We start from the raw sequence: 17,237 nt of genomic DNA, 5'->3' as shown, positions 1-17,237 counted from the left end.
TAAACTAAAGGTGTTTACTTCTGTATACTACGTGTACAATTACAGTGGGGGCAAATAAGTATTTAGTCAACCACCAATTGTGCAAGTTATTATTTTTGGAAATAAATTCTTTAAAAATCAAACAATGTGATTTTCTGAGGTTTTTTTTTCCACATTCTGTCTCTCATGGTTGAGGTTTACCCAATCTTTTCAAGTAGAGGGACTTAGACAATTGAGGGTTGACTAAATACTTATTTGCTATACAAGTATGTGTATTAATATTCCAAACTAGTGTACTACAGGTGTGTGTACTTGCATATACTTGTAGTACAAGCATGTATACTTACTTGCATGTAATACAATAAAACTGTACAACAAATGTGTATACTTGCATATACTTGTAGTACAAGCATGTATACTTATTTGCATGTGATACAAAAAACTGTACAACAATAATTGTACTTAAATATATGTACTTTAAGTAACTTGTACTACATATAGACCGACCAGCAAAGCTACCCAGGTATTTCTCTGGAGTATTTTCTAGTTTCTAATTGAAATGCAATAATGATATGATAAATCAGCTTAATTCTCTCTCTGGCAACCTAAATTAATGTGATTAAATATGTTAAGCCTGGTTAAAGTCCCATTTTGGGCCAACAATATTACAAATGTATTGCTCATTGTTGTATTGGAATCATATTGTTACCTTTTTTAGAAGCTTTAGGTACTGATAAATATCATTTTACAATAAGAATATGTGACGCACAAATGCTACCCACTCACTCACCAGGCCAGTGAATGACCTAGTAAAGGGAAATAAATATATATTATTTTGCTTTAAGTGACTTTCATGTGCCTCCCTACAGCTATATTTATAGTAGTCTGTTCCATTAGATGTATCTGGTTGCTAAATAAACAGCAAAATTGAGGTCCTCAGGCTGAGCTTTGTTGTCATAATCATGTGACAGCCAGAAATCTTTAGCCTTTAGAGCATGGCATCAGATACAATCCAGCAGTTAAACACAAGACCGTAAATTTGTTTCCAGGCTACGATAACTTGCCACAAAAAAGAAAGACAACAAGGAACTTCATTTCTTGTGACAGACAGTGACGCTGATGGCACGCAGAAGCAATCAGGGGATTAATATTCCAGTTTTTTTTTTTTAAAAAAGAAGTCTGGGTTTCCATTCAAGAAAGCAAATTTTCCCTAATGCACAAAACATATTTGAGTGCCTGTTAGAGGTATATTTAGAGCACAAGAGCTTATAATAGACATAAAACTACACAAGGAGACTAACAAACATTCACGCTCAAACTCATTCCTAGGGGCAATTTAGAGTTTCCAATCAGCCTACCATGCATGTCTTTGGAATGTGGGAGGAAAGCGGAGTACCCAGAGAAAACCCATGCAGGCCTGGGGAGAACATGCAAACTCCCCACAGGTGGATCGCAGGTGGAACGACCTAGTTCTGAACCCAGGTTTCCTACTGTGAGGTCAACGCGCCAACCACTCAGCCGCCAGATTTCATTTATTTAGAAGAAACTCATCAAAATGACATTACAGCATACCTTCTTATTCAAAACATTCACAGCTTCTAGATCTTTACTATAATGAATCAACTTTTTTTGTTACTTTCTTAGAACATTTGCAACTATTTTTGAGAGCAGAACTTGATGGTTTTAAGAGTGACATGCTACACCTATAAAATGTCAAATTCCTTTTAAAGTAGTACTTACTGTGTTCAGTCTTATAAAATCTTGTGTAAAAATGCCATGCCAGCCACAAATTGTATATTCATAGCAGGTTTTTTTTTTTTATCCTCCATTAGACTTCACACTGATTTTGGAGTTGTACTGTTGCCTGAACAAAAAAAGGAAAGACTCACAGAATAATCTTGTCAAAAAGTGAGTGAGCAGATTCACAGTTAAGCATCAACATGTTACATAAAACCATGACAAGATTACCACCAAATCAGAGAATCAATATAAAAAGAATGACTTAATGTCGATTTTGAAGGGTGAGTGTTAAAGTTTTGTAATTGTTTAATTTCTGCTTGATTTTAAAGAAAATGGTACAGAATAAATCTCTCAAAGGACATTTTATGTATCGTTTTTGGAATGTTGTGGTCGGCTGCAGTGAGACGAGCCAATTTGCAAAGCTATAGAAAACTGAATGTTCAGCTGATCTTTATCAGTAGTCTGGAAGGTTCGAAATACAAGGATTAAAATGCCGAATGGAGAATGGATCAAGGTATAATTATTTTATTTAATCTTTAAGAAAATCTGCTTTTTAGGCCCAAAGAACAGTGTGTGGGGTCATGTGGGCACACCTAATTTTGGGTTAATGTAAGTGAAAATATGCTAAACAATTACAAGTAACCATAAATTTAGTGTAAAATAATGACTAGATTAGTTTTTGATGTCAGTGGGAGGAAAAAAATATTTTTTTTGTGATGTGAATGAGCAAATGAGTCTATGTCAAATGAGACTGAAGTAGCATCTGTTGATTTGTGTCTGTCTTCAATAAGTTTCACACTTAGTTGTAACATGTTCAAACTGTGAAACCTCATAGGAAATAAGACACTTGGGGTATTATAAGTTGTCAATTGACAAAAAAAGTGGAAAGACATTTCTAGGTAAGGGATGCTGCATTTGCAGTCGAGTACCCAATTGGGAAAAAAAAATGTAATTGAATTACTTCTGGAGAAATTAGGGAGCGCAGAAATAGAAAACTCCACTACTGCTGCAAGTTTTGTTGCAAACCAGGAGTTAATTAAGCTTTGAAAACCATTCACAGATGGTGAAGAGAGATATTATGCACATTCTATTTTGATGTATTGTATCAAAGCAATGAATCATTATTGATGTATTATAATTGTAATGAAGTTAAAAGTATAATAGAGCAGTCACATGATGCATCGTTCTCTACAGACATTTAATCATGATCGCCTTCATTATAAGGATCATTTATAGGCTATCAATGTTCTTGCAGCTCCAGACATATTTGTTTTTTGTTATTGTTTTTTCTTTGCCCAATGTGGTTCTTTCAACACTTTGGATTACCAGCCCCTGCTCTGGGATCATCAGAGCTTTACTGGTAGGAGGGTCCTACTGCAGCCAGTTCATCACAACCAGCTGGAACACAGCATGGAGCAGAAAAGATGCTGTTCAGTAGGTTTGTGTGGATTTCGTTTGCATTTCATTTGCAGGAGAGGACCAGGGGACCTTCTGCAAGTGCAAAAAAAAGCTGTTCCTGGTTAAATTTACAGCTTACAGCATTGAGCCGCTTGAAAATGTGTGCTGCTACTGTATAACTAAAAAACCTATTATTCAATGAAGGGACTGTAAACTGGAAGTAAAAATGAAAAAAAAACTGTCAGACTGGGCAAAAGAAACTGAAGACTGTTGCTATCAACCCTGGGGGAAAATTTAATGATTAAAAGAAGGAGTAAATATAATAAGGTATTAAAAGGCAGATGGAAAATATTTATGGAGTGTTGCAAAAAGATATGACAGTGCATCTATTACACAAATAGAGCATTGAAACGGTTCCAGTGGGGGGCTTTGCATACAAGAGTTCTCCATTAGTGTGTCTCTCAATGAAGTATAATTATTTTTCAAGTCGATTCAATCACGTCACCCCGTTGTTTAATGCATTGTTGGATCCAGAAAATCTACATATTAAAAGGTATCGTGGTATTTGTCTTTGGTAAAATGGAAAACAGACCTACTAACTAGGAAGGCTTTTCTAACGATGGGGCAGCCAGAAAGTAGGAGGTGACAACACCTAAGCAAATTCTAGACCCAACTGCAAAATCCTGGCAAAATACAGACAAAACAGAGTGGCACGGAAAGAACATGCAAATTCCACACAGGAAAGTCAGAGCCTACCAGGGATTGAACCATCAATCTCAACACCGTGAGGCAAATGTGGTGACCACTCCATAACCGTGCTGCTATTTACAAACAAATAGTCCAAATGAATTTAAAGACGCTTTAATGACTAAAATGGAGGGGAAAAAAGACAGAAAAAGATGTGCGCATATTATATGTAATTATACTTAAAGTTGGTGAATTAGGCTTAATTAGTACACTATTATGATCAGATCTGAGCAATTTGAGTTTTCGATACACATACAATAAACTTCAAAATCAAAATAAGCGTTTCTATAAACATATATACTATTTGAGAAACATTTCAGCATGGTCCATTCAAAGCAGTGGCACACATATAAGTGTGTCAAATAAACACTTCTTTAAATAGAATGCATATAGTATATCCATACAGCTAAAACAAACCAAAAAAATAAAATGCTAAAGGCACTTAACAATAAAACTTAAACAAAACAATGGCAGAGTACACATAAAACATTATTGACCTAAATGACAATTTAGGTCAATTCAAGGATATTTTTTAATTCCGTTTGAAATGAAATGAAAAATTATTAATTCCCTTACATTGTCAGCATAGGTTGAACAAAAACTAATAACCAAAAAACACTAGAACTAAAAGCACATCTAAGCAAATATTACGTAGTATTACTGCTTATCTATAAAGTGCTTCAAATCACTGATTCCAAGAGATGTATCGAATAGTCATTTACTTATAAAATAGCTATTGAACATATACATTCTTTTTAAATATAAGTAATAAGTGTATTTTAAAAAATATGGCTTTTCAGAATGCACAAATGTCAGCATTGATATCGGGTCAACTAGGCTGAAAAGTTTTTTTTTTCCTTCAAGGTTTTACAGCTATTAAAAAAGAAAAATAAATAAAAGACTACTATTGAAGTGACAGCCAATGAGTCATATTACTTAATTTCAGATTTAATATTGATACCCTTCGCAATACAGCCACTGACATTGGAGTTACTCATCTCCAACTTTGTGTAAGGTACAACATTGCCAGGAGGTAATGGTAATTGCTGTAAACATGTTTTTTGCACTTTATCTGGCATTGCCTAAAAAACCCTGACACTATTATATACAAGAGTGCATGAAATAGTGGAACGTGACAAAAATATAAACAAACTTGCCTATTTTTTTTGCATATCATTTCTCAAAACTATAGTCCTGCTTTTCTATTATTAAGTTCTTATGATGTGGATTTGATGTGAATCTAAGTATGTAGAACGCATTCTTCATGGTGTTCCAGATGCATATAATTTACATTGTATATATTACATTATATTTAAAAATCATGTGGAAAACACATGAAAGAGTAAATAAAGACAATGGACAATTTAGTCTTTGACTAGGAAGGCAGACATGCGAAACCATTGACTCAAGTTTAAAAGAAATGTGTATTTTTAATGACCATCCTACTGGATGGTCTAGTCTTTCATAGGTGATCTATTTGAAACAATCTACAAGGTGTTTTATGTGAAATGGGTGGCATTCCTAAAGTGATTTTTAAAGCAGTGCAAAGCGAAAAGGCTGGAAGTTCAAACATATGTAAGATGGTCAAGTTTTCACGTCATTATAGGCATGTTTGTCTGCTTCTACTTGGAGGTTTGCCTCGACTGATGAAAGGACTCAAGTGTATATATAAAGTGACACAATTGCTAATAAAATTTTAAAAGAGATGTTTTTTGGTCAAGAAACCAAGCTTTGGCTTTGATTCAGCAGGTTGGATTAACTATGAAGTCGAGAGTTTAAAAATCAATGGAATTGGTTAAGAAAAGGTGTTTCAGTCATGAGAAACAGGAAAATTGATTCCAGATATTTTTATAGAAAGTTATACACCCTCCAGAATTTCTTATTTCATTATTACATGTAAGATGCCATGACGCATCATATGGAAACCATATAGGAACAAATGGAAACAAGCTGGAACAGAACTTGGAGGTTCTTTAAAATAGTTGAAAATAGTAACCTGATCCTAGCAGCGTTTTTTTTTTTCTGCTACTTAAAGTCCAACTATCACCCCAGGGGGTACTTCAAAGAATTCAGTAGATTGGAATTCACTAAGGCACAACCTGTAGTCCTTTTCTTTGTAAAATAAACCAAAAAAAAGCACAAACAGTTTTAATCCTATTTCACTTTTGACCAAAAAGCCAGAGTCAGTTACCAGAAGCGATCTAGCTGCGGTGGTGGACTTTGGAAGGTAGGCTTTTTTCGTATGCCGTGCCCTTATCCATTTATTTTCACTGTTATGGCGGCCAGCGCTTTAATAATATTCCTCGAAATATTATTATTTTGTTGGAATCATGGTTAATACGTGTTGTGTTTGAAGTCGCTCCTGCTCGAATACTGTTGCTTTTTTTGGGCGCCAAAAGTGGACCAGTAAAAAAATCTTACTAGTTCCAAAATGACGATGTTTGCTTGTAGAAACAAGAGCCGTAAATGTAAGATATTTACCATTCTGTAGGCACCCAAAGTTCAATTTCATATTCCAACTACTCGCACGATAAAGGCGAGTTTGGACTACTACCCTCTGCCAGAACATTACCTTAGATTACACCATCTGTTTCTACTATGCAGAGGACAACTGATACATAAATTATTTTTATTATACAAATTCAATCATTTTTGTTTAGTTTAAGTCTCAATGAATCATTTTGAAGTGTATACAAGATTATATTATTTAATTAGTGTGCAAAACCTTATGATAGCTGGACTTTAAGGGATAAAGGAGCATCTGTCTGCGCAAAAAAAGGGAATATAATGTACAGCTTTTGAAAAATGATGATGACAGATAGAGTATTGTCATAGGACAGGAAAAGGAAAAGAAGAAAGGCCAGTGTTTTTAATAACCCATCCTCTCTTGCTCGAGTTGAGTGACCTGGATGATTGGAGGAGAGGCACTGAGTGATGGGCCACACCAACAGGCAGACGACCGATCCAGGTGAACTTCACATGTGCCACTGGAGAGTAAAAGTATAGATGAGCTATTGAACGTGACACCGAGGTTGGAGGCACTATAGAACCATTAATAAAGCAATTAAATTTCAGCAAGAGTGCCATTGAATTCCACAAGACAGAATATCCTCAAAAGCAATTCTACATTGTTGCAGTTTCCTACATTTCAAGACAGAAGATGGGAGGAAAAAGCAGAAAGGGCGAATACGAAGGCTTGAGGACAGAAACATGTGAAAATGGTCATGTGTCAGCTACACGTGATGCAGAGAAAGAGTGTGCAATCGCCAGGTAATACTGAGTGTCAATAGTTCAATGGAATATCAAAGTTAGGGTCAAGTCATTATCAGAAAAGTCACTTGAATGGGGACATAGATAGATGTGAATAAGGGGGAAACCCTAAGATCGATGGCAACCATACCAAATTTTGAACAGCTCTCATGTATGATGTCAAGAGACGCATCAGCGTATCACACAAGACTTGTGAGCACAGTTACGTAAGTATTTAAGGGAAGCAAGATAGTTTTTTTCATCTTCAAAGGAATAACTTCAGGGGAGTTTTAAAAATTAAATTGAAAGTTAAAATACCACTACAGTAGCCTTTTCAATGACCTCTTAACTAGCCTCAAAATGAGTGTTAAGAGAAGAGCATGAAAATAAAAGATTAATAAGGAAGGCAATCAGGTCTTCGATATAGAGTAGTAATTGATTTTAATGTAAGACTTCCTTTTACTACCATTTCATGTTGTTTGTGGCCATTATGGGTCACACAAAAGTCCTGAAAATGTTTGCAGTAAAAGTTATATTATAAGTAAGATTGCAAGGGACGTTGACTCAAAATGAAACTATTTCTTAAGGAAATTGTATGATTCAATCCAGATATTGAAAACATACATTTAATGGATTTCAATGGATTTTTTTGACGTATACATTACCATAGATACATTTTAAGGAACTAAAGATGGGAATTAAAAGTATCTTTTTGTTCACATTTGTATGCCAAACATGTTTCAGCATCCTTGGAATCTATAATGTACTTGTCATCAACAATACGGATTTCCTTGTGTCTCAATGGCCACAAAACCAAAACAAATGTTCTATTTCAAAAGAATAATGTCATGCATATTACAACTAGGGGAACTTCCATCCTAAAACCCTTGTTTCTCTGGTTTAAATTAAATGATAACCTAAATCAATCCTAGTATGGCGTCTTGGTGCTCTGAGTGCCTTGAAGACAGAAAGGCGCTATACAAGTATTACTCCATTTACAATTATCTTAAATTACCATCATCACTATGACTAATTTTGTTGTATTATTGAAACTGAGTCATTTGACAACACCCAAGGCATATTCTATATCTCTCTGATCCACTAAAATATTGTTCACAAAAGTACAATTAGATAAATAATAAGTGGCGAACATAATGGTAGCTCAACGAAACGGAGTAAAAGTACCATTTATTTTTAGCAAAATTCCCCAAGTAAAATGCACGGTTCATTAAAACTAGTCTGACAAGTATCTAATGGTTTATATTGTGAAAACACTGCGAGACTTGATTAAATGTGTTTTATGTGTAAAAATGATTATCTGATTACTGTCCGGAGTGAATTATAATGTAGCAGTATATAATAAACTGTTAAATGGAAATTGATTAGACCCCAAATGTCACAATTGAAAATTGATGGTGTCATTGGGACCATTCGACAAGTTTGTTGTGGTTACCGAATACACAAAAGAATCACAGCTGCAAAGTCGGGGATGCGTGTTAATTTAGAGCAGAAAAGGAAACAAGCCTGTTGGGATAGGCTGCAGAAGTATTATTGAATCTTTAGTACCTCAATTTTCTGGACTCTGATGTGAGATTGGAGCCTTCTGACTGCAGAAGATGTTTGTAAAGAGCAGAAAGAATGGTAAAAAAAGATTCCCTAAAAATTAACTGCAATTAAGAGTCCAGAGAATGACTCCTATTATCCATATTTTGAATTCTGTTGTAATGATTTATTTCTATATTCTCTCATTGTTTGGGACAGACAAACTGGCATTTGGGAATGAAGTTTTTTGGCTTTTTTTCAGTAATTGTCCATTTAACTTGATGCCAGACATCTGTTCAACAGGTACACTACATTTGTTAGAACAAATTTCCTTAGTCATACCGGTTGCATCTGATTTTAAACCAAAACCACATTTATCATAGTGCATATAAGTGTAATGATGATGAATTTCTGTCTGGAATTAGAACACACAAAATAGACCTGGAATGATTATTTCTATACACTTCTAAGACATTGACATTATCACCATCTGGTTGCTGCCTGTGTAATCTGTACTTTATGGAAATGTAAACAAATGTTATAGTGAAATCAATCAAATGGTTGATTTAAATTTGTTGATTTATTGATTGAATGATTAAATCAAGATAGTTCAGTTTGGATTTTTTAGGATCTGACATAATATTAACTTGCTTTTTTGTCTCATGGGAATTGAATTTGGCAACTCCAGAGAGGTAAGATTAAGATGTATATATATTTTTATAACAGGCCAATGTTCCAAAAGAGAAATAAACTAACTCAGACATTTTATCCAAAAGAAAGTGTTGCAATGCTGCATAAAGATTCACTTTGCCTGAGGCAGAATATTAGGCCCATGAGATACTTGATGAATAACATACCTTGGTGTGCGTTTTTTCATTTGTTCTACTTGTGTTGGCCACCTGTAATGATGTTTTTTTTTCCCATGTGTGTTGGTGTTTTTTGTTACTAGTTTTCTTGTTACTTTACCTGTGTTCATTTGGCATGTCCTGATCAGCCTCTGCAGCAGATGATTCCACATCTGCATCTCCACTGCTCTCACTGCCCTGAGCTGACAGACCACATGGAGACTCCATAGTCACGCACTCATTACTGGCACAAACACACGTAGACACAAAGCATAACAGAATAGGAGATGTAATAAAATAAACTAGAAATATTCTTTGGTATGCAAAACTTTGAACTTTTGGCTTCAATGTAATGTGAAATTGATAGGCAATACATTTTTGACATTATAAGCTTTAAGGAATTTTGTTTCTTTTACTTTGCTACTCATAATAAAAACTAAACAAATGGGAACCTAAACAACATCGAACATTCCAAAGTACAACTGCGCAATTATGACAAAGGTAACTTCGATGTCAATTAAATAGCAACATTTTATTTGTTTTTGCAAATTAATGATGTGTGTATGTGTTCAGATTCCTACTTACTTCACTTGCTTTTCCATTTGCAAAAGGGCTTGCTCTTTCTCCTGAAGACTCTCTTTGAGCAAGGCAATCTCTTTTTGCTTCTCTAGCAATTCTTTCTGGAGACGGTAGTTACTTTCTTCCAGAGTTTCACAAAAAGCCTTGAGGTGGCAGCAACAAAATACAAAACGCAGAAAGAAACAAAAGGGTTTTTTGGGGTGAAATACATATTAAGAGCAAACTGATACAAGGCAAATGTAAATTTTAAGTAAAATAGGCTTGTTTACTGGATACAATAAAAAATTTCCAGGTGGTGGTTTGTTTCTTAGGCGAACATAAAAAGAATACCAGTAATTTCTAAATTAGTCTCTGTGTGATTGAATTGTTTTCATACATAAATGATGTGAGGTTATAGTACAATCTGTCAGTAAAATGATTGCACTAATTAAGACACGTTTTTTTCAAAACGAAGTAAAAATACCAAGAAACAATGTAAATTGGTTAATAATGAATAATTGTGGAAAAAAAATTCTAAGAATGTCTTATTTCTAATGGTATAAAAAAAGAAATTAAAATGGGAAATGTAACAAGAATATTAAGCCTAAAAGCCTCAGCAACAAACACTAGGCCAATAAAAATGTTGAAAATTGCCCTCAAATATTACAAAAAACCACACAAGTGGAACGTGCACATGCATGTGCCAATACTTACCCTGCTCTCCTCCAAACTATCAAAGGGGCCTGGCGGCTCATCCAGGCATAAAAACTCTCTCACTGATTGGCTGTCAAACACAGAGGGTGGCATGAATAAGAAAGTCCTTGTGTGCAACATGGAAAAGATCACATTTTCAAAAAAGTTGCATTTGCACGCTTGTCTAACATACCAGTTGGCGATGTCTTTATGCGCAACTAAATTTTGCAAAAAGGCTTGAAGTCCCAACTGTCTGTCTTCCAAGAAGTTGTTGTCATAATTATCTTTAAACCACCTTTTAGGGGGCAGTGCAAGCCGAAAGCCTGGAAACATATCTTTTAACTAAAACACACAGAAGAGACACTAATTGTAACAACAGTTGAGACCGTTTTCAAGTCAACAACAAATAGGAGAACTCAATTGATTTCAATGATTAAATACTGCCATGAAATTTCAAAAAATTCAAAACAGTGTCTACCCAGAGCAAAAAAACAAACAAACAAGTAAATAATAAAATTGGGCAACCCATTGGGGCGAGTGGTTAGCAGGTCCACCACACAGCTTTGGGTTCCTGGGTTCGAATCCAGGTCTATTCAATCTGTGTGGAGTTTGCATGTTCTCACCTGGCCTGGGTGGGCTTCCTCCGGGTACTCCGGTTTCCTCCCACATTCCAAAAACATGCATGGTAGGCTGATTGGACACTCTAAATTACCCCTAGGTTTGGGTGTACATGGTTGTCCGTCTCCTTGTGCCCTGCAATAGGCTGGCCACCAATTCAGGTTGTCCCCCTACCTCGCTGGGAAGGCTCCAGCACCCCCTGTGATCCTAATGAGGATAAAGAGGTTCAGAAAATGAGATGAGATGAACAATAAAATGTTGTTTCTCAGAAAACATATCCCCTCGCTCCTGTATTTGGCTGGCAATTGACTACTCTATAATTATATGAGGAGCAGGGCCCACATTGTAAATTTATATGTATTTCCGGCAATTAAGAAAAGTTAAAAATGGCTGCCAAAATCAGAAACCCAATAACATTTTTATTGACTGTGCAGGATGACTCACATGTTTGTTTTATTTCATTAACCACAAGTGTGTTCAAGCATTATAAAATTGTTTGGGAATCTAATTAATTTCTTGAATTTTGCCAATACGCCTCCAGCTTTTGAAGCACACCCTAATCAGATTGGAAACTCGAGATTATCGCCCCACATCTAAAGCCTAATGAGGATAAACCCTAAAACATACCGGCTCAAATTAATAACAATAAATCATAACTTTTTTTATCTGTACTCTATTGGCATGTTTCATTTCTTACTACTGAATTCTGTGTGTTTTAATTTGCTTGAAAGATTAATCCAATTTAGTTGCCTAAAATTAAATGACCTACCAATACAACTATGATTTGAATGTCCATTGTTTTAATTCATTTAGTGGGGAAGAAATGAAAAATTTAAATATGCAAATACTCTGCTTAATACATCTGGAATACACAGAATCTTTGAAACATAATTATTCTAGAACAGAAACAGATGAAAAATGCCCAAACAGTAAATCATACAAAACATGGCGATTTGATCAACTTTTCCCACATTCAAAGGAGACATAAAAGAATTGTGGTCTGCATTGACACGACTTAGCAGTGGCTTCATTTAAATCAACAACATGACTGTCATGTGTACCTCATGCGCTTTGGCTGTGAAAAAAAATCACAAATCAAACCGCAGGTACATAGCCATCTAATTGAATAAAGCGATCCGTCTGTACACAGGAAAGAGCCTAGTGAAAAGTTCTGAAATGTTTTACTGCCAATAAATCTGATTTGCACATTTTCAGCTCATGCTTTATAACTTGGCACTTCAAAGTGCAGATGTTCAAGGACTCAAGGCATGCCAACCGAGGTTACCGGGGCAAAAAAGTGGAACATAAGGAAATGGCCAACCAATCAATCACATGACCTAAACCCAACTGAGCATAAATTTCATTCACTGAAATTCTACGTTTTTATGTTTTTCACAGTTCAGGCGATAATGATTGTTATTTTATGTCTGCCATTAAAAGAATGGGGGGCCATATATATATATAAAAATATATATATGAATATATATGAATATATATATATATATATATATATATATATATATATATATATATATATATATATATATATATATATATATATATATATATATATATATATATATATATATATATATATATATATATATATATATATATATATATATATATCTATCTATCTATATCTATATCTATATCTATATCTATATCTATATCTATATCTATATCTATATCTATATCTATATCTATATCTATATATATATATATATATATATATATATATATATATATATATATATATATATATATATATATATATATATATATATATATATATATATATATATATATATATATATATATATATATATATATATATATATATATATATATATATTCCATACTTTTGACAACTGAAACAGTACATTTGCAATAAATTCAATACCCAGACATGAACCAATTATTTTTTTCCTTTCCTGGCATGATTATTTCCACTGAAATACACTGATCATAGCACATATGCACAAATGTTTCAGTTCTTGAGTATTTTTAGATAATCATGCCAACAAAAACATACGCTGAGCATATACTATCACAAGCCAACAGAGGGACATAATTTGAACAGCTGTAACACAGACATCTGGCAGGTTTTTGTGAATGATACCTTTTTTGTTAACACGCATAATAAAATAAAATTTCCTTTGCTGACATGTAGTCTTAAATATACTCTTTGGGTATTATGGCCAAAAAGGTCGACGTTGTTTTATCTAAAATAAGACGTTTTTCCAATTGTGTTTTAGAAAGTTGGGGGGGGTGGGGGGTGGGGGGCTGACAAGTCATAATCATTTTAGAAAAGGTTTACAAAGAATGTCATTTTAGGTATTTTTTTTTTTTTTATCACACCATTGAAAGTAAAGCAGAGGGTTGTGGACTTTTCATGTCCACCGATTGCTCGGGGCATAGCGTACTGACCTTCACCTTTTTCAGAAGCAATGTGCATTCACTTAAGGGCAGAGCCACGGTGAGAATAGTACAAACTGGCGCCGACAACACAGTGGGAGGTGGCAGCAAAGGCAGGCAGGACTGCTCGCTATTTATCACAATTACACGTGACGATATTTACATTAAACGAGAAAGGATGTTCAATGCATGTGTTCTTAGGGCCAAGCTCTAAGTCGGAGTACTGAAGAAAAAAAATGAATTTCTACAATATGTAGTATAATTTTGTTGTTTCACTCAACAAAAATATTATTTTATTTTACTATATTGTGCTTCATAGACAAAAATTCAAATACAAAGCGAAAACGTTTAAGTTTAAAAAAAAAAAAAAACTTCTTTTCTGGCTCTTATCTGGGCACCATTTTTTATAGCCTTTAATGTGACCAAAAAAACAGATGGTAGCTTTTTGTGTCAGCAGGACAATTCACATTCGTGTGAAGGAAATGGCAGTGAGACTGACAGTGCTGAAATTGTGCAGACTGAGTGAAAATGTCTGTAACTAAACTCTTGGCCTTTCTGGCATGATTTGACATCCCCCTACACATACTGGCCGGTAAGTATTGAGTGCCATGATTAAATCAGATTCCATCAATGGCTATCCTACACTGTTAAAACAAAAGTTGACACACACAAAAAAGAAGAACATTTTTCCTAAAAAGAAATGAGAATGCCAATTGATGTGGACAGCTGAATTGTGCACAAACTGTCCTGCTCTAGTTAAATTATACTGGTTGACTGTTTTGAAATTGTGGGTCTCTTTGTTTTAGCTGAAATCACTTCCACTGTGTCATCCGGAAAAAACAAACCCGACTGGGAAAACACAAAGCTTCATTGCCTGCAGATGCCTGGGCAGATCCAGAATAGCAACTTGAGTTCCACATTAAAATGATTTCCCGCTGTTTTAAAAACTCTACTAGACGCACCTTTTCATTCAGTCTGGAAAAGTCTGCATACCTCCTGAAAATAACCCAGCTCTCATCTGTGCTTTTCCTCACAAGGATCTTATAGACCTGGAACAGAACATATAAGACACACATGTAAAACCTTGCTTAAAAAAACTGGATTTTTTCAAAACTGAAACAAAAAAATATTATTAATATTTTCAATGATAAGCCATTTTATGAGAAAACATAGAAATCAATGCTGGAATATTTCCTGCAGTGGGGTAAACCTGTTGATTTAAAAAATATATGTTTTAGCGTATTCAAAGCTTATGGAAGCACGAACACTATTTGGAAGAAATAAAATTATTTTTGTTCTTTTTTTGTACCGTGAACTTTGCCCTCTCCTCCATGACCTCGTATCCAAGCAACGTTGGAGTTATTGGTCTCTCCTCTCCTGCTCCTTGATGGCTCTCTATAGGAGCTGATATTGAACGGGGACAACTGGAATACTCTGAGGACACAAAAGTTTCATTTTCTCCATTTTGCCTGACAGGGCTACTTTGAGGCGGTGGCGTATGGCTTCGACTGCTTCTGTCCGTGCAACGCGACTGACGATGGGAGCTTCCACATCTTCTTCCAGGCTGGCCCACATTTAAACTGGTTATTGCAGATGAAGACTGTAAGCTGCTAGAGACACTTCCAAGCGAGGAAGCTCTTGGTGGTCTTCTCAGTTTATGCAACCTGATGAGTCTCTATCCATGGGTACTGGGACAGGCACAAACGGCGACGCCATAGTCTTGATACTGACCGTCACTGGCGGCCAAAACTGATGTGATCTGGGACGGACTGAGGTATTCTGACTGGAATGCTCAATCACAGGTCCTGGTGAAGATGTTCAGCAACCTGTGCAAAAATTTGACAAAATATTTCTCTTAAATACAGGATGCATAACACTCAAATCCATCATTAATAGAAACCAATCGCAGATTACTTTGAGCAAGATGCAGTAAAAATGTACAATAAAAAAATATATATATATTATATATAAACTTTACAAATGTATAAATGTTACATTCATTCATTTATTTTCCAAATTGCTCATCCTCACAAGGGTCGCGGGGGGTGCTGGAGCCAGGCAGGGGACACCCTAAACAGGTGAATTTTAAATGTGTTTATCCAGCCCAGCAAGCATTTTTTAGGATGTGGAAGGAAACCGGAATACCTGGAGAAAACCCACAAAACCCAGGTAGATCATGCAAACTTCACATAGTAAGGAACCACTTGGGATCAAACCGTCAACCCAAGAACTTCGACGCCGACACGCTAACCACTCGGACACCGGGCCGCCGTTGATTGTTACATATAAGTAGAATATTTGAATATATATAACATTTTTTGGCTTATAGTTGATTGCGCTTGTATTTGTTTTTACAGATGTATGGGCTGATCAGATGTTTTGACGTGTTGCAAGTTCTGCACCATTGATGCTTTCCATGTACTGGAATAACATGAACCAAGCCAATCCAAGATTTTTGACAAATGACCGTTTGTGGACAGAAAAAATGGCAACTTGAGAAAAGCCAAACTATACAAGAGTTGAATCAAGTCCAGTCCTTCAAAGCATTTTTACAAGTCTATTTATAGAAGGCTTTTTGAGATATAACAGCCTTGATATATAACTTGCACAATCTTCATGCTGATACACAATGTATCCACATTAGTCAAACAATTCAACACAATAAGAGAACGACTCCCTAGTTAGTAAAGTTATTCCACTACTACTACTACTTAAAGAAGACATGTTGGCACATCATAGTATATTATGACAGGATTCCCATTGTGCATGACAAAGGCATACTAGTTAAGCCCTTTGGTGTTGATAGTGAAGTTTAACAGTGTTTTGACGGGAGAGCAAATGTGGCTCTGTTCGAAAACCATTAGGGATGCTTGTCATGTATAATTGCAACAAAATAAATAGATTATAAGAGCCAAACTATTCACAATAAGGCATCAAAATGGATTAATTTGCAAGGCAGCTGCCATATACAACGATGCAGTCCATTCAAATTCGTTCTAAATTACCGATCTAGTTGATTTTGCAAGTACATTTATATTGATACTAAATCAACAAACAACTGTCTAGGTTTTCATGCAGAATTGTTTTCGAAGTGAAGACTTTTACATGATATTTTTTGTACAAAGTTGGCCTGTAAGCTAGCATGCAGGGACCCTGGACACAAATTAAAACAAATACAAGAGGATTCCTGCGACTTACGGTAAGACATGTGACGTTCTCCTTCAGGACATCTATCTAGATCCAAGCTATATTTATTCTATACTTAAACAGCACAAATGATTGTCTTGTTGTTGCCCATCCATTAAAGATCGCGCAGTCATCTGTTCTTCTGTGTCATGTTAGCTTGCTTGAATTTCAGTGTATACAAAACTGTAGTGATGACCCAATGTAGCCACGTGAGGGTGCTATAAACACGCGCGTGTATGTATATATATATATATAATTTTATTT

The 17,237-nt window shown here is 35.2% G+C and overlaps 1 protein-coding gene across 1 annotated transcript; it reads right to left on the bottom strand.

The window, feature by feature from the left end:
• Positions 1 to 3,962: 3,962 nt before the first annotated feature.
• snx16 (sorting nexin 16) lies at positions 3,963 to 17,169 on the bottom strand. The gene is given in 9 exon segments (XM_077736344.1): positions 3,963 to 6,851; positions 9,622 to 9,744; positions 10,086 to 10,222; positions 10,773 to 10,842; positions 10,945 to 11,093; positions 14,750 to 14,836; positions 15,097 to 15,449; positions 15,452 to 15,613; positions 16,986 to 17,169. Coding segments are annotated over 8 exon segments (1,089 nt in total). The 5' UTR covers positions 15,504 to 15,613; positions 16,986 to 17,169; the 3' UTR covers positions 3,963 to 6,733.
• Positions 17,170 to 17,237: the final 68 nt, after the last annotated feature.

This window comes from Stigmatopora nigra, chromosome 16 (genome assembly GCF_051989575.1).
Source record: "Stigmatopora nigra isolate UIUO_SnigA chromosome 16, RoL_Snig_1.1, whole genome shotgun sequence".
NCBI classification, from domain to species: Eukaryota; Metazoa; Chordata; class Actinopteri; order Syngnathiformes; family Syngnathidae; genus Stigmatopora; species Stigmatopora nigra.
Note: the sequence above shows the minus strand (reverse complement) of the source record. Positions and strands in the feature narration are given on the sequence as shown.